This window comes from Prosopis cineraria, unplaced genomic scaffold, assembly GCF_029017545.1.
Source record: "Prosopis cineraria cultivar Desert tree isolate PC_DT_omini unplaced genomic scaffold, ASM2901754v1 PC2, whole genome shotgun sequence".
Taxonomy (NCBI): Eukaryota; Viridiplantae; Streptophyta; class Magnoliopsida; order Fabales; family Fabaceae; genus Prosopis; species Prosopis cineraria.
Genome location: NW_026555333.1, coordinates 6,149,145 through 6,170,070, shown reverse-complemented (window position 1 = coordinate 6,170,070; position 20,926 = coordinate 6,149,145). Strand labels below are relative to the sequence as shown.

General features: G+C 33.2%; 1 protein-coding gene across 2 annotated transcripts; it reads left to right on the top strand.

The window, feature by feature from the left end:
- The first annotated feature begins 14,000 nt into the window (after positions 1–14,000).
- LOC129303817 (signal peptide peptidase-like) lies at positions 14,001–19,827 on the top strand. Of its 2 annotated transcripts, none has more exons than XM_054943352.1 (12): positions 14,001–14,191; positions 14,299–14,413; positions 15,034–15,149; positions 15,253–15,404; positions 15,510–15,595; positions 16,201–16,328; positions 16,630–16,680; positions 17,117–17,203; positions 17,352–17,421; positions 18,421–18,557; positions 18,745–18,822; positions 19,583–19,827. In XM_054943352.1, the coding sequence occupies exons 2-12, from the start codon at positions 14,371–14,373 to the stop codon at positions 19,667–19,669; spliced, it is 1,035 nt and encodes a 344-aa protein (XP_054799327.1). In that variant the 5' UTR covers positions 14,001–14,191; positions 14,299–14,370; the 3' UTR covers positions 19,670–19,827. The 2 variants fall into 2 exon arrangements, with proteins under 2 accessions (XP_054799327.1, XP_054799328.1); XM_054943353.1 differs by having other exon boundaries at positions 14,277–14,413.
- The last annotated feature ends 1,099 nt before the right edge of the window (positions 19,828–20,926 follow it).

Genomic DNA, 20,926 nt, shown 5'->3' with positions numbered 1-20,926 from the left:
AAATATTTTTTATTATGTTACCTTGTTGTTTATCCGTGCTTTTTTTTTGTTAATAGGGCCCACATTTAAATTTTTTTAATATTTTTATTATAAAATATTATTTAATGGGTCCCACATTTTTAATATATTTTATACTATAAAAAACTCTCTTTATGCTCCATTCATCTGCTCTCTCTCACCCCACTCTCGCCCTCTATCTCCCTCTCTCCTCTCTTTCACCCTATTCACCTTCTTTGCATGCCTACCATACGAAGGAAGCTCTAAAGAGGTTAAAGGTGAAGGCATTGCTAGCAACCATCATAGTCTCTACTCTCTCTCCTCCATTCTGCTTTAAAAAGAAATTTCTTTGAGAATAACACATCTTAGTTTTTGGTCAGCGTTGACATTGATGGCAACTACCCTCTCTTCGCCACCATCTTAGTTTTATCCATGCTTTTTTTGGTTAGTAGGGCCCACATTCAAATTTTTTTAAATTTTTGTTATAAAATATTATTTAGTGGTCCCACATTTTTAATATATTTTATAGTATAAAAAACTCTCTCTCTATGCTCCATTCATTTGCTCTCTCTCACCCTACTCTCGCCCTCTGTCTCCATCTCCTTCTCTCCTCTCTTTCACCCCACTCTCCTTCTTTACATGGTTTCCATGCGAAGGAAGCTCCAGAGAGGTTGAAGGTAAAGGCATTGCCAACAACCATCCTAGTCTCTACTCTCTCTCCTCCATTCTGCTTTAAGAAGTAATTTCTTTGAGAATAATCCATCTTAGTTTTCATCTCAAAATATAGGTTCTCGAGAAGGCATGTATGTGCAACAAAGATGAGAGGAAGCAAAAGATGAAGGCTCTATTTTATGAGAACCAGAGAGAGATGTTGAGGTGGTTGTCAATGGTGAAGAAGATTGAAATACCCATTGAGGTGTATGAAGGAGGGGAGGAAGGAGTCGAGAAAGCAAAAGGCAAACATGATGTGCATTCAATAGTAAAGCGGGGGCAGAAGTGAATAAAGGAAGGAAGGGGTCGAGGAATCAAAGAAGGAAAGGAAGGGTGATAGAAAGAGGGTGAGGGAAGGGGGAGAGAGAGAAGATGGAGAGAAGGAAAGGAGCAAGGTTGTTGGGTTTGGTTGGCTATCTGACGAGAGCAAGATGAACCATTAGTTCTAAGGTTGAAGTTGTTAGAGTTACAGAGGACGCAGTTGAGGCTGAAGTCGATGACTATGGGTTCCATGTCCGAGTTGAAGTAGATGTTAGAGGGTTTAATGTTGCCATGGACTTATTTCTTGTCGTGGATGAAGGCTATTGCCCATGTTAAACCTCTTCCTATCTTCAATCGAGCTTCCAATAAAAAGCTTAAGGACTTTGTGCATAAGCAATGAAGGATGAGGAAAGGGAGAGAGAGGGAAGAGAGAGATAGAGTTTTTTATATTATTAAAAAATATAAAAAATAGTAGACCCACTAAATAATAATTTATAAAAAATATTAGCTAAATATATTTTATAACAAAAATATTAAAAAAATTTCAATGTAGGCCCCACTGACAGGAAAAAATAAACTGATAAGTAAAAGGGTAATGGAGCACAAAATATTTAAAGTTGAGAGATATAAATGACCTATAGTTGAGTTTAGAGTCATTTGTGACCTTTTGTGTATACTTTAGGGGTAACATTGACCCTTAACCTTTTGATAAAAGGAGATAGTTGTTTATAACATGGTTAATTAAGAATTGATTTTTTGTTAAAAAGATACTCACAATTAATATTCATCATTCAAGAGAGGGAAGGAAAATTGAAGGTTTGCATCTTTTATATGCAAGGTTTCTAGCTTTTAATTATTTGTTGGTCTGTGATTTCAATTATGGCTCATATTTTACTCCTATGTTCTGGCTATTATGATTATAGTTTATTCTCATAAGTGCAATTTTGTCTCTCTTCATTAATAATCTTTTGCTTCTCTGATTCTAATTTTTAAAACATTGTGTTGGGACTATTTTCTCACAGCTATCTCTTTTTGTGAATGTGATTTAAAGACCTATGATCAACATCTTTACTTTACAATGATCAACAAGAAGAGAATCCATATCTCTATTACTAAGCATACTTTGGCAATTGTAGATGGTTAAGAATCACTACTCTTTGGCGTAGATCTTTCCTTGGTTATCTTTTGGTTGGTCTTAGTAATTAGTGGAATCATAAATCATTGCATGGTATTGCATTGTAAATTTACGTTGGTCATAGATGTTTAGCATATCAATTAAATCATTCATCACATGTACCTAAGGCTCTTGGAAGATTTTTACTAAACCCACAAACTATGTTCGTTGGTTTTTGAAATCATATGAATCATAAAAAATTGGAATTGTCTTTGCACAGATTATAAATATTGAGGAACCCTCTTGATCTTTACAAGCTTGTGAAAAGAAAAACAAGGAGACAAATCTCTCTTTTCAATCTCATTTGATAGCCCTTTTGAAAAATGTCTCAAGAATTTGGGAGTCAAGCAAAGAAAAGAAATCAATACTAGCGATTAGGAAAATGAAATTTTCGAGAAGGATCAGATCCTCTAAGTGGCTCTTGAAGCTCATTGTGCTTTTCTTATTTGAAAAAAAAATTAGTCTTGGGAATTTACAAGCCTTGTAGGTCTTCTCTAAAATCAGAAAGAAAAATAATTTATGTCATATCCCCTAAAACTTGTTGGGTTAAGAAAAACATGAATTCCAACAATCAAAATGAGAATCAATCAACCACCAAACAAGGTCAATAGTATAAGGAAAGCATTCTTCAAAAGGATGATGATATGGTTATGAGAATTAATTCTTTTTTAAAAAAGAAGTATATAAATATTACAAAGCCTCCTTCTCGTGGAGAGCAATTTGGAATGTTCAAGAAAAAGGTGAATCACATCAATGTCAAGGGATTTAGATCTTTTGAGTATGATGATTGTCATCCCAATATACCAAAAAGAAAGAAAATTAAGAATATAAATCGACAAGTTAAAAGGAAATATGAAGATTCTCCCTCAAGTATCACTCAAATTTATGTTAAAAGGGCTAAGGAAGTGGCCTTAATAAAGATTCATAGGGAGCTATGAAAATGTTAAGCTAGAACTATCAAGGATTGAAGAAAGATATGATAGTTTAAAGACATAATCAACTATTAAAGGATCAAGAGCTTGACTTTGTTTATCTCTCTAAAACTAAAATTGACCCTTTAGTTGTTGATAGAACTTTATTTGCCTTTAGTTTTAATAATTTTGATAATACTAGTACAGTTAACTTGGGTCGTGGTATAGTGATTGCATAGTTTGATCATTTTGAAGTTAATGTTCAAGAATGAACCCTAAATTTTTGTCATTGTCTTCTACAAGTTGTTTCAATAGTAGAGGAAATCCTTGTTGCTTTTGTTTATGGCCCTCTTTCACTCTCCAACGGATATATACTGTAGAATTAGATTGAGCAAGTTACTAGTACAACTATAAGCCTTAGTTAATTATAGGTAACTTCAATAATATCTTTTCCAAGTTAGACAAATTTAGCTACCCCTTCAATAAGTGGAATGGCTTTGTTGAGATCTTATATTGAAAATTCAAGGTTAATTACTATTCACCAACATGGGCTAAAATTCACATGATTTAATCAAAGGAAAGGATATGCAAATGTTAGGAAAAATTGGATTTGGCTATTCTGATACATACTTTTGTTTTGGGAATAGCTGCTTTAGATCATTCTCTGCTTGTCCTTTCAACTTCTATACCACTTTTCAAGAAGGCTAAATTACTGTGTTTTGAACTATTCTAGTATAATTTAAAGAGTGTGAAAAGACCATCCTCAATTCTTTGAATTGTCATTTTAATGGATCTCTATCTTTAAATTCAAATAAGCTCTAGAGTACTCTAACCTCACTTCATGATTGGAGTGGATGTTCTCTGGGTAATCTGCAAATAAGAATTCAATCTTTAGAAAAGGAAGTCCTTTGAATTTCTTCTAGCATTAATTCTAAGAGTTTATTTGAAGAGCAAATTTCAAATTTTCTTGACAAAAAGCATTTTTTAGAGTTTCTTTGTGATTGTGAACACAATTTTTGAAAGCAATGGGTAAGAATTAAATGGAATGTTGTGAGTAAGAGAAACACTAAATTCTTTTATTCAATAGTCAGTAAGAGAAAAACAAAAAACTTTGTTACTTGTATTAAGAGAGAGGAGAGATCTTGGATTGATTATAAGGAAGAAATCATTTACTTGGCTTGGCATCATCATCACAACATCTACTCAACCTCTAACTTCCTCTCAATTGAACAAATTCTTAACTAATTGAATGACTTAGAATTGCCTCAACTCTTCGCTTTTGATATTTCCTTACCTTGGCATCATCATCACAACATCTATTCAACCTCTAACTTCTACTCAATTGAACAAATTCTTGACCAATTGAATGACTTGGAATTGCCTTAACTCTCTGCTTTTGATATTTCATTTCTTATCTCCCCTATCACAAAGAGTGAAATCGAAGAAGCTATCTTTAATCTCCTTGAAAATAGCTCTCCTAAACTAGATAGATTCCATGCTTCCCTTTTTAGAAACATTGGCATCTTGTTAGACCTAACATCTCTACTATGGTTCATCATCTATAAGGAGGCTGAGTTTATCCTTAAGTTAATTAACAAAACTCTCATTTCTCTCATTCCTAAATGAAGTAAAATTCAAACATTCAAACATTTAAGGCCTATAACCTTATGCAAGACCATTTACAAAGTTTTTTTTTCAAAATTCTTTTTAATTGTCTTAAGTCTATTTTACATAAATTGATACTTTCTTTTAAAAGTTCTTTTCTTAAGGGCAGGCTCATTTCTGATAATATTACTTTGGTCTCCAAGCTTATGAATCAAATTCATCACTCTTACACTCGACAAAAGAAGCTTGTAGCTTTGAAGATTGATTTCCCTAAGGCTTTTGACTTTATCTCTTGGAATTTCATAATTGTAGTTATGAGTAAGATAGGTTTTCTAACAAAGTAGATTAATCTCATATATCAATGCATTTCTACTGTTAGTTATCATATTCTTCTCAATAGTTCCATTACAAGGTTAATCGCTCCTTCTCAAGTTATCAAGCAAGTTGATCCATTATCTTCCTTGCTTTATTTTGGCTGCTAATGTTTTTTTTATCACTAATCAAAATTGGAATTGTATTATTATTTGCAGGAATGCAAAGCCTATCTCTCATCTTTTGTATATAGGTGATTCAATTTTCTTTCTTGAATGCATAAGGAATAGTGTAGAACAAGTTAACTCTGTCTTAGGAAAATTATATTGGTTATCAAGGTAGAACATTAATAAGCAGAAATCATCTATTATCTTTAGCCTCATTGTTAATAAAGTTGAAAAAGAAAAATTGGGCTAAAATTTTTTGTGTCCTAATTTCATATATACTAGGTAAATATTTAGGTTCTTAGGTTGATTTAGGAAAGATAAGTCATTATTTTATATAAAGATTAGCTTCCTAAAAAGTCAACCTTCTTTCACAAGCTTTTAGACTCATTGTAACATCTTAAACTAATTAACTGAGTTAATGAAGTTAATTAAGTAAATTAATGTAGTGTATAGTTACAAAGAGTTAACGAGTGTTATGGGTTGTGATTTCAGCTCTAGAATTGAGTTTGAAATAAAGTCGGGCCACCCAAATGTTAAAAAGTGAGAAAAGCAAAAAAGAATGGCTCTATGCCACATGCCATGGTGCGTGTATGGTATATTAAGCACATAAGTCATCAAGGCATAAATTAGGCCTCACTGTACCACATGTTGTGGTAGGTAGTATAAGTGTCACGGCATATAGCCACAATTCTATAAAAATAGGCCTGTGTTAAATGCAAAAAAAAAAAGAAAGAAAGAAAAAGAAAATGAAAGAGACATAAGGAGCTTGCTAAGACTTAAAGGATTGAAGTATTGAAAGTGCTTTAGAACTTCTAAACATTGGAGGTAAGTTTTTAAGTCTTTATCTTCCTTCCTCTTTCATTTTTCTTGAATATGAAAGTTAGGATTTTTTTAAAAAAGATGATTTTTAGTCTATAGAGACTATGAGTTTGAACCAACTAATTTAAATAAATTTAATGAAAGTTATTTAAGCTATTTAAATTTAACATTTATAGTGTTGTGAGTTTGGTAGTTGTGGGGTAATAAATACCCACAATTCCACCATACATGAAGTAGTTGATGTAATGTAAAGTCATTAATAGCTAGTTAGGAGTGTAATAATGTTAATATGAGTCAGAGGAAGCTAATAAACCCTATAAGTACTAATATATATATATATATATATATATATGAGAAATGGAATAGAGAGAGAGTGTTGAAGTATAAGATAAATATTGAAAAGTATCCAAAAAGGAATATTGATGATTATATATATGATTTATTGTAAAATGATCATATTTGACACCATTCAAAATTTATGAAAGCTTTAAGAGTGAGAAATTAAGGGATAAACTTTTAACTTCTGAAAAGTCTGAGGTAACTAAGAGAATTCTTTCTTGTGCTTTTATGTGTTAATTTGATTTATTAATTTAAATGCTATAATTGAAATTTATAAAATTGTTTGAAATGCAAATGTGGCATAAAATTTTTGAAAAATCAAATATCATGATTTCGTAGAATTTTATAAATGTTTACAAGTAGAGTTCAATGATGTGAATGTATTGGTAGAGTTTAATGAAATATGTGTAAAAGAAAAGTTCAATGATTTGTAAATTGTGGAGTTCTACGAATGCTGTAAATGGAGTCCAATGATGCAATATGTTATGGAGTTCAATGATGTGTTGTTATGTGTTTGTGAGATGAACATATACAATGTGAGTACAACGAGAATATTGAATATGCTCATGTGATGATTTCTTGCATGCCATAAGGAATTGTATTTTTATGCACTGTATAATCATGAGAGGTGAAGGCTCACTTAGAAAGAGGAGTAGTAAATTGAAATCCATGTGATAAGGATTTCATCAAAACTCAATGGTTTTCCTGAATAAAATTGTTGTTATTGTCCACTTATTTAATGAGGGATTGTCCCACTTATTTTACAAGGGACTTAAACCTAATTAGTTTTTTACTTATTCGACGAGGAAGTTAGTTTAGGGAGAATAATACCCCAGTATGAGATTTAAGGGGAAATTGTAACCATCAAGTAAGTTAGGCAACTTAGCTAAATAGCCCCTCATGCATGAATGGTTAGGGTAGTCTCATCTTATAAATGATCCTAGTATGTTATAGCCCCCGGTTTCATGTCAAAGGCATAAGGAGGTTATAAAGGAGGTGTAATCATACATATAGTGATAAAAAAGGCACATAGTTTTTTGCATTGTGACCTTAATGATGAAAATCACGTGATTGGCCTTATATCACTGTGAAATTATGTTAACATGCTATTATCTCATAAATATATGCTATTATGGATGTGAAATAGGAATAAGTGTTCTTGAACATGTTAAAATGATGTGAGAATTTTAACATCCCAAAAATTAACCTAAGGTTAATTAAGTTAATTTAGAGCAAATGAGTAATTTTGAAGGAATATTTAGATATAAATAATTTTAGTTAGGAGATTATTATTGAATTTAATTTAGCATAAATCCAAACTCTAAATTATGATTTTTAGAAAATAGAATTATTATCATTATCATTAAAAGAGAAAAGGGATATGAATGAAATAAAAAAAATTGGGAACGGACTTCATCCGTTTGTGCGTGTGTGTAGTGTGTAATATTATATAAAAAAAAGAGGAAAAGGAGAAGGGATATAGACGTTGGGGTGTGTGTGTAGTGTGCAATATTATATTAAAAAAAAAGAGGAAAAGGAGAAGGAATATAGACGTTGGTGTGTATGTAGTGTGTAATATTATATAAAAAAAAGAGAAAGAAAAGGAGATGGGAGGCGGAAGAGTGGTGTGAATTATTGCCATGGGACCCACACCTATTTTAAAACACACAAGCCTTTTTTATTTCTCCTGATCCCTTCCTCATCTTTCCGTGTGCGTAACAGAGAAGTTTGAAAAAGAAAAGAAGAACAAAGCAAGAGCGTCGCCGGTGATAGGAACTGTTTAGAAGGTAAAGCTTTATAATAGGATACTTCAAATGAGATTTTAAATATTCTAAGACTAGATAAGTGTTCTAAATATTTTCTTAGTCATTTTTTCCCTGAGACTGCAGATTTTGAGATTTTTGAAAATCTAGGGTTTGAAAGAGGGATGAATTTTTGGTGAGAAAATCTGGTTGTTGAGGTTGCTGGTAGTGTAATAAATATTTTAGAGTATTATTTTATTGATAGAATTGAAATTTGAGGCATTTGAGTTTATCCATAGATCCCTATGGGTAGATTTTTGGTTAAATTCAAAAATATACATTGATTTGTTGATATTTAGATGATTATTTGAGATGAGAAATAAATTATTATGGCTATAGAATAATGATTCTAGGCTTGAAATCAAGTTTACAATTTTTAGGTATTTTTATGTGCGAATTTTTGGAATAAAAAGGGAAATTTTGATGTTAGAAAATTATTTAAATTAAATTATTGTGAAGGAGACTATTGAACCAAGTAGATAGGTTCAAATACATGAAATTAAATTTTAAAACTCAAGAGGCTAAGACTAAGGTCTTAAAAATAAAATGAAATGAAATAAAATAAATACTTAGGTATTAGAGTATGAGTGAAAATTGTGTTAATAATATTATTGACACATTGGGATATGATCAATTATAGATTACTTTTCTTTTGACACCATTCAAGCTTTGGAAAGCTTTGGAAGTGTTGTAATTTGAGGGGTAACCTTTGACCTCTCAAAGGTTAGGTAACTGGGGGAAATCTATTTTATACATTTGTATGTTACTTAATTAATTATGTTGGTGAAATAAAAGAATATATATATATATATGTCTAAATTTTGAAATGGTTGTTTGTGATGCATGTAGCTTTGTTGAGACTCTATGACTTGTGACCAAGTTAATTATGACTTGGTGTGAGTAATGAGATTAATGGTTGATGATTATGTGTACACTCTTAGTTATAAGTTGTGGATTATGCACAGTGATAAATTGTATGAGCATGTTGAGTTTTATATGATGCTAATGTAGTTTTGTATGATAATTTAAAAATTGATGCAAGAGGCATGATTGAATATGATAATTCTTGATGTTTGTTGAGCAAAAAAGTTGATGAGCATGTGGGATAATTTTGAATTATATATATGAGTTTTTGAAATGCATTTTTCTCATGAGCATGATCATATGGCGGGAGTTCGCCTTAGTGAAGGAGTTAGCAGTTATACAAAATCCATATGGTACTTGGCTACTAATCAATAATCCTAAGGGTTATAGCCGCTACTTACCTTGTAAGGTACTGTAGCATTGTTCCTATTAAGGGACTTGACCCTACTGGCCTACTTGGAGTTTTGGGTAGAGCTAATTTTGGGTATTGACACCCCATAGTGTGTGATTTAGAAAAACCGTGTTCATAAGTAAGTAAGGTAACCCTAGCCCAGTAGCCCCTCATGATGTGATTAAGGCCTTGGGTAGTCTCACCACATGGACGATCCCTTTCGGTTGTTGGCCTACGGATTTCATGTCAGAGGAAATAAGGGGGGATACAAGGAAAAGATCGATCATGCATATTATTACTATCATGCCATTTAAGTGATTGATGGCTATGTTGAGAATATGATTATAATTGTACAAATGAGAACATGCAGTAATTATGCGAATAATGTATATGTGGCTATTTGGGCAAATTTTTTACTTGACTTTATTCTTGAAATTATTCACATGAGTTAAATGTTAATGTGATTAACATGTTATTAATGTGATTGTTTGAATGGTCACCTTGATAAATTTATTGACCACTTGCATTCATGATTAATTATCATGCATTTGTATAACTTAGATATACCTTGGTTACTGAGTAGTTGTACTCACCCCTCTCTTTTAACATATTGCAGGAGCTAACTCATCTCAGAAGAACAGAGAATATGAGCATTAGGCCAAATGATAGTAATCACTTCTGTAAGCCTTTTTCTTTTTATTTTGATGTGTATTTAGTTTATGATATTGCCAACTAGGATAATATATTCTTGATTCACTTGCATTATGGGTTTTGTGTTAGGAGAAATGTATTTTAGGCCCTGGGGAATGTGGTTTGATGCTTGAGCTATATCAACGGGCCAAAATATTTGTGCAAGTGAAAATAGTTAATATTGGCTAATTTGAGAACTTGAATGTTATTATGGTCTCCCCTTGTATTTTTGATGTCCAAGGGTGAGCAGTTGATATTAATTATATGTGAATGAAAAGAGAAATTCATGTATATGATAGGCTATTGATGAATAGATAATATATAGAGTATGATGATTAGATAATAGTAATTGTGATAAAATGTAATTGAGACCTTAGCCCCCCGCTGCCAGTTATGAAAGGGTTTGAGTGGCCAAGTGTTATATCGTAAATATGTATATATGTATTGTAGAGTAAGGCATAGAGAGAAAATAAAAGGGGAAACTCTTCTTCCATGTTGATGTATTTCTTTTATCATGCTTCCACATCCGATAAAATTGAATGATACGAGTTCTTGAGATATTTTAAAGATTTGTGATCCCTTTATATTGAATCGTTTGTGAAAATACATGTTAAGAATTTGTTTAGGTTAATTACTTATAGGATAATCCTTTTGGGTTAGTCCTTGATTTATTATAGTTAAATTGATGGATAAGTCCTAATTTAGAACACCCTTTACAAGAATAATTTCAAATTGCCACTTGCATTAAGATTGATTGACATGTATAAACATAAGTTAGATAAACCTTGGTTACTGAGTGGTTATACTCACACTTTTTTTTCAATATTATAGGAACTAGCTTATTAGGACAAGATTAAGGCTTAGGATCCTAAAATTGTAGGCCTCTTTTATTTTGAGTATTATATGTGAATAATTATTGTTGATGTTGTCAACTAGAAGTTTACATGTATGCTTACTTGCATTTTGTATTGGTTAATATTAAATTGTGTATTCTGAGCCCTAGGTTGAGTATATGTGTGACTTGTGAAATCTAAAAAGGGCCAAAATACTAAAGAATGAGTAAAAATTTGATTAATGTTGAATGATTATGACACCAAAGCTTCCCTTTTCGTTTTTGTAATTAAGGGGTTGAATATTGAAAATATGTTTGATATGTTAAGTTTGTGATGTGGTGCATTGCATAAGTCTGTAATAATTTATTGAGTGTGTTCTAAAGTGTATTTGAGGCTTTTGGTACTTCATTTAAAATTATGACAATCAAGATATGTTTAAATTGTGAAAGGGAGTTAGTTGTGAAATGGGTATCTAATTTTTGGCGGATAAATAATTTAATTGTGAAATCAATGCTATTAGCTAAAGCTAGATCACCTCAATCAAACTTCAGATAAAAAAACGGGACACGTTGGAAGTCCACTTCTATTCCTATCAAATGACAACAGTTATGCTGTAAAAAATGTGCAATGAGCTGTAATGCACGTATGACAAGCCGTAGAGCACATATGCTTTTCTGCATTGTTTTTGTTGTTGTTTCCAACTATTATGCAAATGCTTTAACTTGTGAAAGATCCCATGCTTCCCATACATTTATAGCTCTAATTTTTAAATTGTAAAAGGTATATTGAAGTGTTTTAATTTTGAAAACTTGAGGTCCCCATTTTGTAAAATTTATAACCTTGGTAATCTTTTTGGGACAATCCCTTAGTTTTGAATTTAGAGTTAATAAGAGAATAGTAAAGGAGACCTTGTACTCACACTAGTCAAATTGGTCCTATCTGTTGCTAACATTTATTAGCTATCTTGTGCTAAATTACCTTTACATGTTTGTAAGAAAATTGAAGCTAGATGCATTGATTTCTATTGGGGAATGGATTCAAAAGGAAAAAGAATGCACCTTGTTGATAAAGACACTCTTTAAACTAGTTGACTCCAAAGGGCTGGGTTTAAGACAAACTTATTTAATGAATAAAGCCTTATTGGCAAAACAGATTTGCAGATTATTAGAAGCTTCTCAAGATTCAATCCTCTTTGACACTTTAAGGCTGAAATTCATCAATGTGGATAATCCTTCTAGTCATGAAGCACTCCAATGCATCATGGATGAGGAAAGGAATTCTTAGTTGCTATGATTTTGTAACTTTAAAATTAAAATGGAGAGTTGATAATAGGTAGCAAATCAGCCTCAACAATTCTTTTTGGAAGCTCGGCTTTCTTGGTCCAGGAACTGAATGATGGCCAACTAAGATAACATCAAATTTTATCATCACTTACTCTATACCTTGGCATCCTTTAAAATGGAACAAAGACTATATTGCAAGATTTATAACTTTACTAATCTACATTAGATTCTTATGCCATCAATCTCTACTCAAAATCAACAAGATAAATTGACATGGCAAGGCAACCTTTCGAGTAACTATCTTATCAAAGTGGGTTTCTTGCAAGCATTGACACAAGAGATTTCTTTTGATGATGTTGTTCATTTTCCTTAAAAAGTCTTCCGGAAATTGCATTTACCCAAAAAATTCCTTCTTCTCACATGGTAGGTATTTACAAAGGCCATTCTAGTAAGTGCTGTTTTAAAGCATCATCATTTACTAAACAACACCAAATGCATTTTTAGTTGTGATGATGAAGAATCTATTAAATATATCTATTTTACTTATCCTTTCTCTCGAGAAATCTGATTTGGTGCTTTATCAGTCAGAATAGATGAATTGATTTCAAGGAATAATTTTTATACTTTTTGAGAATAATCAAATTGACACCATCAAGCAAATCATCATTTTGATTTCTCTTATATGGAGGAAGAGGAACGCTTCTATGTACAAAGGTATTTCTTACAAATCGTATGACATGATCCACGAATTTCATCATCTTAATTGTTATTTTAAGAATATTTACAAATTATATTGCCCCTTATGTTTTGATGTTAACAAGCCTCTAAAGATTTCTGGTCTATCTCTAGTAAGGAGCTATGGTCATCTTTCATTAACAAGAAAAGGCATATGGAATAAGAAAAAAAAGACCTTTGACTACATAACTTGCTTGATCTCCATTTCCTTTTGAAATTCAATCTTACAAACAATTAGCTGGAGGATAAAGAAAAAAGTAATTTTTCCTACTTTTACAGCGCATGCCTTCGCTCTCCCATTTTATGGATCCTTGCATGCAGTGCCGGTTACCAACTCCCCCTTGAAGTCCTACACATTGCTTGTTATCAGCGACTTCATTATTAGACTCCAACAGTGGAAGAGCAAAAGTGTGTGGTCGATTTGGATATCTTCTTTTTTTAATACTTATCTCACTTTACTTTTTTTGTTCCTTATGTTATTCGTTCCCTGACTTCCCCTAATTTCATACGCTTTTGTCTGCAATTCTAATTTCTTAATCACCTTTTATGTACTTTTTATTCTTTTCATAATATAATATAATTATATTTGAATTAAAAAAAATATTTATCATTGATCATATATCGAATAAAATTATCTCCCATTTAAAAAAAGTAAAACGGAATTTTTGGAATTTGGAACTATACCTCTCTATACGAGGAAAAAATTGTACCGTGCGCTTGCTCTAGGGTCAAGGCAGAGGAAGATATTCTCAAATCCGACCTGGACATTATTGAGTAGCTGATTGGCCTGCACACCTCAGACCACGCGAGTCAGGTCAGTAGCAGCGAAATCCAGACTGAGAGTCATCCTCTGCTCAAAAACGCTTGTAGCGCGTAGATTACTCGAATTGCAGGCTATTAACCAAAATCAATCGATCCATGACACAATAATTTGGTTTATCACTTTAACGGACAAACGGAATGACGACACGTGTAATGTGACCGTGCTCTTTTCCTTTACTTCTGTGAAGTGTCACTATCTCATTGACGCCAAAGTGATACTTAACGGACAGTTTATTTTATCGTCCCGACTCTAAATATCAAAATTAAGTAATTAACCATTTCATTAATTAGCGTAGTCTTATCGTTGAACCGCGGTCTACTTGGGCTGGGTGAAATTGAAGTTTAAACCCTAACTCTTCAAATTTGTCAGAATCGTAATCTCACTACTGGCCTTCCGATTTGCAACGGACGTAATTTTTTTGAGGAATCGTGCGTCGTGGTCAATTGCTACTGCAATTTTCTTCTGCGAGAGGAGGTTTAGTTTATGAGAGATCAAATTGACGATATTCTTCGTGACAATTTACATTGAATTTTACAATAATCTTTATTGACTTTTGTAGTTCGTACTGTTTCGGGTCGCAGGGGCCACATTCGGAAGATTTGGGTTCTGTAGATCCAGGATTTACTCCAGACCTTGACATTTTTAGAGGGTTAATGATGAAAAGCACCGAGCGAATTGCGAACTTAGCTTTGGCTGGTTAGTTGACCCTGCTCTTTTTCGGTCGCATTTTTCCAGTTCTCCTACTTAGTAGTTTAGTATATTGATGTAAATTCATCGCCAACTTTTCGGTGGAAGTTGTTCATTTTGCACTGCCCCACCGTGCCAACGGTGGCGAAGTTGGAATTTTTGTTGATCCTTTTACTTCCTTTCATGACCCCCGACCCTCAAAATTATTAGAAGTGGACAGCTGTGGACCCTGATCTGCTGGTGCCAATATATACCGTTAAGCCATTTAATTGTAATTTGACATGACTTAATGCAGTATCGTAGGATATGTTTGAGCCAGTGTTAATTGCTGAAATTCGTTCTCTTGTGTCTTCAAATTGATGGATGGCAGAAAATTTGATTTTGTAACTTATATCTACAATGCCGTTTTGTTTCTTGTGAATCGTACTCTCCATATTTTGAGGGTGGAACCTTGTATTTTGGCTAGTTGTGGCCTGTCCCCGTGGGCCTTCTCAGCGAACACGAATGTGCCATGGACATGATGTTCAAGAGCCGTAGTTGATGATTGCAATGTATGAGTGAGGCGATAAGTGGGTCTATTGCTGTTCCTTCATCGTTAATTGTTGACTGCACGTTATCTGTCTTGGCAGGTCTAACATTAGCACCACTTGTTGTGAAAGTAGATCCAAATCTAAATGTTGTTTTGACAGCATGTCTCACTGTGTTTGTGGGTTGTTACCGATCTGTCAAACCAACTCCACCTTCAGTAAGTAACAGACTATATTGTCATTATATCTTCTCATCTTTGTTTTGATATTGCCATGGCTCTAGACCTGATTTTGCGAATGATGTTGCTTGTACTTATGCAGGAGACAATGTCTAATGAACATGCCATGCGATTTCCTTTTGTTGGGAGTGCAATGTTGTTATCGCTTTTCTTGCTATTCAAGTTTCTATCAAAGGACTTGGTGAATGCTGTACTGACATGCTACTTCTTTGTACTGGGGATTGTTGCTCTTTCGTATGTATTTTTATTTGGCCTCAATATCTCCTTTTTTTAAAAAAAATCACCTGATTCATTTGTTTTCTGTTATTGGATTTCACGCTTTTCTTCCTCTTCATGCAGGGCAACATTATTACCGTCTATAAAACGATTTTTGCCAAAGCATTGGAACGAGGATACTATTATCTGGCATTTTCCATATTTTCGCTGTATGTGTAAAATTTGCCGCCTTACTTATATTGCCAACAATCCTTTTCTTTTAATGAATAGTGGAATAAGAATTATATATTTATGTTTTGCATGAAACTTTTAGATAATCAATTATGACAGTCTTGAGTAGTAGCAAATCTATTGCAACTGGGTTTGAGCTGCTTGCTGTGAAATATGGATGTTCCTAAACCTTGAGTTTTCATCATATCCATGCAGAATGAAAGGATTTTTTGGTTTCTTCTTAGCTAATTGCTAATAAAATATCATGTTTTTGTTTGAATAACTGAATTTATTTGGAGAGTAGTCAGAGGCAAGCACTTGTTCGTTGGATGACTATGAAGCTGAGATTTAATTTATGAGTTTGTCATTTTATACATAAGTGGTGTTTGAATTTTGAGAAAGACAGCCAGACTTGTGTCTGAAGGTTCACTAATTCTCTTGCTAACAAGGTTTCTAGTGCTCTCTTTCATTGTTCAAAGAACCTCCCGTTTTGTTTGTGCATTTTTGGTGTTTTCCTGCTCTGGCAGTTTGACTTTCAGCTAGTTGGCTGTAAATGGCTTATATTATGCAATGACATGTTTATCCTTACAACTTTCTACTACAGCCTTGGAGATTGAGTTTACAAGGTCACATATGGTTGCTGCAGTCCCTGGGACTTTTTTCTGTGCATGGTATGCTCTGAGGAAGCATTGGCTGGCAAATAATATATTGGGTCTTGCCTTTTGTATTCAGGTCTGGAACTTAAACTATTTTATATGACTGAATTCTTTCCTGCCTTTGTTCTTCTGGGTGCCTTTTCATTGATACCAGGCATCATTTACAAAATGTGCTTAAAATGATCCTGTTCTTCCTGTATACTTGACTGCAATGTAATTGTGGTAGTATGCTGTGCAAAATCTGTTCTTGGAAAAGAAAAACTAACTGTTTTAGTATTTTATTGGTTAAGTTGTGGAATGCTCGTGTTCATATTTTGATTATGCTGATTGCAGTAAACTGCTGAATGAATTAATAAATCCAATTTTAATAATTGCAGGGAATTGAAATGCTTTCTCTTGGGTCTTTCAAAACTGGTGCCATCCTTTTGGTAAGTTATTCTGTTCTGACTTTTTTTGGTTATGGTGCTTGAGAATTTTTTTTTCTTTTTTAAAATAGTACTTGCCGTATGAAACAAAGGCTTGCCTGACGATGCTTATTTATTTAAGAAACTATTGTTGCTGGATGGCTGCGCCATATTCATTTATCTAAAGGAAGGTTTAGTCAATTGAAATAAAATGAAATGAAATGACAAACATTTATCATACTGGCAGTCTTTTTCTCCTTCCTGTTTTATGATTTCTGTTGACATTCGCAATCAATGTAAGGATCTTAAATTTCTTTGAATTCAAATGATGATATTGTTCATGCCTTTCAGTTTGTTTTGGTTTTTATTGCCAACTGCTGAACCATGCTATTCAACTTCGTCAGTCATTACTCTTTGTTGTTGATATGGTTTTTTTTTTTTTTTAACTAATCTTTTGCAGGCCGGGCTGTTTGTATATGACATTTTTTGGGTTTTCTTCACCCCAGTTATGGTCAGCGTTGCAAAATCATTTGATGCTCCTATAAAGGTTAGAATCTTAGCTTAGTGAAAATGTGAGACTCTTCTGCTTTTTTATCCTTGGATGTGAATATTCACACTGTAAATGCTTTGATCATGGAAATAATCCAGTGGCTATATATTTTTTCAATATATTAATTACTTGAATTGATTTGCAGCTTTTGTTTCCTACATCAGATCCTGCAAGACCATTTTCGATGCTTGGACTTGGTGACATTGTAATCCCTGGTAGGCTGAACCCTTTATTTCAATATATTTTTATATCTTCTCGTGAAGGAGTTTTGATGTCTTACCTTCCCCCTAAAACAGAAGACCTCAACCCAGTTTCAGTTTAGAAGAGGCCATTTTGAGATAATCCTATCACCTGTGCATCTGACTTTTTTTCCATTATATAGCCTTGAAAAGTTAATCTTTATGACTAACAGAATCAAAAGGTATGAGAATTGACATACTAAATTCTTACCACATTTACTGTTAAAATTTTTGAGTACCTTGTAAATTTCTCAGATGTCTTTTCTTTTTGTCAATAAGCCTGAGAAGTACATTCACTGTGGTTATAATGTTTTTCTTGGTTCTTTTCTCCATTTAGTCTATGTTTAATCTGCCAATAAATTTTTAAGGATTGTTGTTTTGCTTTCTCATTGAATGTTAACTTTGGCATTGGCTTGTACCTTTTGAATCTCAAAGGACTCTTGCTCTTCAATTTTTTTTTTTCTTTTGAATGGAATCCCAAATATATCAGCTGTTGTTAGGCTCTAATATGTGAACGTTTGTTTTGCCTTTGGGCTTGGGCTTGTCCATATCACCAAAATAGCTAAAGCCACTAGGTTACAATTACCACAAGCTTTATATAGACTTCACCCTTCCTGTTATTTTTAGATTTTAGGTGTGGGATTTCTATTCTTCAATAGCGAACAACTATTTTTTGATATTTTTTAATTTAATTGTTAGTTTTATGTGGCCTTTCAAGCAAAGATAGTTCTAACATCTGGCTTCTGCTGAGTTGGTTTCAATGATTGGATGATTAATGATGACATCAAATAAGAAGAGTATCTTTATTTTTGGGCCATTGATTAAAACTGAGAAATATGCCTTAGAAATGTTGTTCTTCTAGAAATAGTGAACCTTTATTGCAAGGAGCCAGATAATTTGAGATGCGATGTCATATTTTTATGCAAGCACTTCTTTGCAATCTCATTTTGGTTTTCGTCATACTCTTCTCTTCAGGGATTTTTGTAGCACTGGCCTTGAGGTTTGATGTGTCTAGAGGAAAACAGCCACAGTATTTCAAGAGTGCTTTTTTGGGATACACTGCTGGCTTGGTGCTTACAATTATTGTAATGAACTGGTTTCAGGCTGCTCAGGTGACCAACCTATGTTTCTTTAAAGGGTATTTTATTATTTTTCTATTAACGTATTTTTGGAGATAGACATGTACTGTTAAATTAACTACTTAGTATTTATATGGCTGGCTGAGAACCGAAATATCACGCAAATCCTGTAAGGCAAATCTTCGCTGTTGACTTTTTTTCTCTTGAACTTTTATTTCAGCCTGCTCTTTTGTATATTGTTCCCGCTGTAATTGGATGTTTGGCTGCTCATTGCATATGGAATGGCGATGTCAAACAGGTTTCTTTCACACCCCAATATTGCCTTGTGTCTCTTCTCTTATAATATTAATGTCGCCTTTTTGTTGCGTCTAATATATTTTCCAATCATTCCATTGTGTTTGTTTTGTATCACTCCCATATAGAGAGAATACTACCTGACCATCTGATTATTGAGACCACTAACAAGAAAATATTATATACTTGTTAAGGAGCTATGACTTTTTAAAAATGCTTATACTTTTTATACAACAATGTTTTCAATTTAACATATGATGGAGCCCATAATGTTTTCAACTTTACCATTGAAAAAGTGTGTATTGCTTTAGAATGGCTTTGTTAAAACTAATTTCCTCCTTCAAGGGGTATCTTGTCTCTTGTGATGACTTCCTATAAGTCCCAACTTATAAAGCGCTCTATATCTTGTGATTTTGGAGTATTATGACTTATGGCTTGGAAGTTTTGGGGATGTGTCGATGTGAGCGTCAGGTTTACCTGCCCCTGCTAAATGTGGATTTGCTGAGGTGTTTTAGGCTTCATTTGATAGAAACAAAGGAAAGGAAACATTCTTCACTGCACAAAAATTGAGATGAGTAATAACTGTTATATCCTTCTGGTGATTACTCATCAACAATTGTTTCTTTAATTATTATTTTTTATCTAGGGGCACGTGTAACATTTCACATTTAAAAAATTACATTTTTTTTTCATTCTATTTTCCCCCCACTCTACATACCAAATGAGCCTCCTTGTTTTTCTAAGCTGCTTTTCTACAAATGCAGTTGCTTGAGTTTGATGAGTCCAAGGCTACTGCTCATTCGTCTGAAGAAGAAACTGATGTTAAAGCTAGCGGCAAGAAGGTTGAATGAAGTCGAGGCGCATTCAATACATATACTTCTCGAGTGAAAGGGAAAAGGAAAAGAAAAGAAAAGAAACTGTTATCCAAGTTGTCTTAAAAAGCTAACTTATTCATCATGACAGGTGTAATAGATTTTGTGATTTAAGAAATTAATGTTGATTCAGTCTAGCACGCTGCTTCCCCTATCTATTTAGCCCGTTTTGGGTGTCCATGGCAAACCATCAAAGGATTTTCATGCGCCAATTTTTTGTTGGTGTATTATTGCTGGATTAAAGGGGCTGAGATTAAGGTATTTCATGAGGGGAAGGCTTGTATGCCTGATAATTGAGGTATTTTTTGTTGGTGTATTATTACTCATGCTCAGGGACATTTCTAACCCCCTTGGCAACGCGTGAAGTGGTAGCAAATTCAAGAACAGGCAGGGACAGTATGGTAATTGCACAGGAAATCCTGGTGAGTGTTTTGTAACTCGCTTAAACTATTCAGAGGGATGAGGTCTTAAGCATAGCGAAGCAAGCCAATGGCGATGTAGAGAAATGAACGAGCTTGGATAAAGGTGATTTGTGTTGGCGTTTGGAAAGCCCAAGTTCCAATCTGCGTGTATGACAGTATGAGTCAGTCTTAAATCTAAATAATAAATGCAGGAGAGCAGTGCCTGATTTTTTACATACAACTACAGGGTCAATGCAGTACCGATGGATCATCGAGTATGTGTTTTTTGAGGCCAAGCCCAACACTTGAATCTATGGTACGGATTCGGCAACCTTTTACTGGGAGAAGTGCATGCAGCTTACAAGTCCTCCACAATCACAACTAGTTGGTGCTTAATTATATTCCGGAGGACATTAACGTAATTCTAATGTTTTCTTCTTGCTCATTGTTCGTAGTCGGTGCGCCATTTTCCTTTGGTAGATTTTCATTTTATTATTATATTTTTTCTGTTAAAAAATGTAATGTATTTTTTGTGATAAAATGTTTAAAAGCATAAAGCATTATGGGTCTTTTAAGATACAATTAATAAGATTTTTCTTAAAACACCCTTAATTAAGGGCCATAATTAATAAGGTTTTCTAATTTAAACACCCTACTGGTAGGGATAAATATAAAAATAAATGTAATTTTAAAAATAATTAACTAAGTTATTTGAGAATATAATTTGATTAAAAATGTTTTATAATATTAAATGAAAAAAATAATAAAAAAACAGTGGATTTTTTTTTTATTGCCAACCATAAAGAATTCTGGATGCATTAAGCAGCCAGCAGAT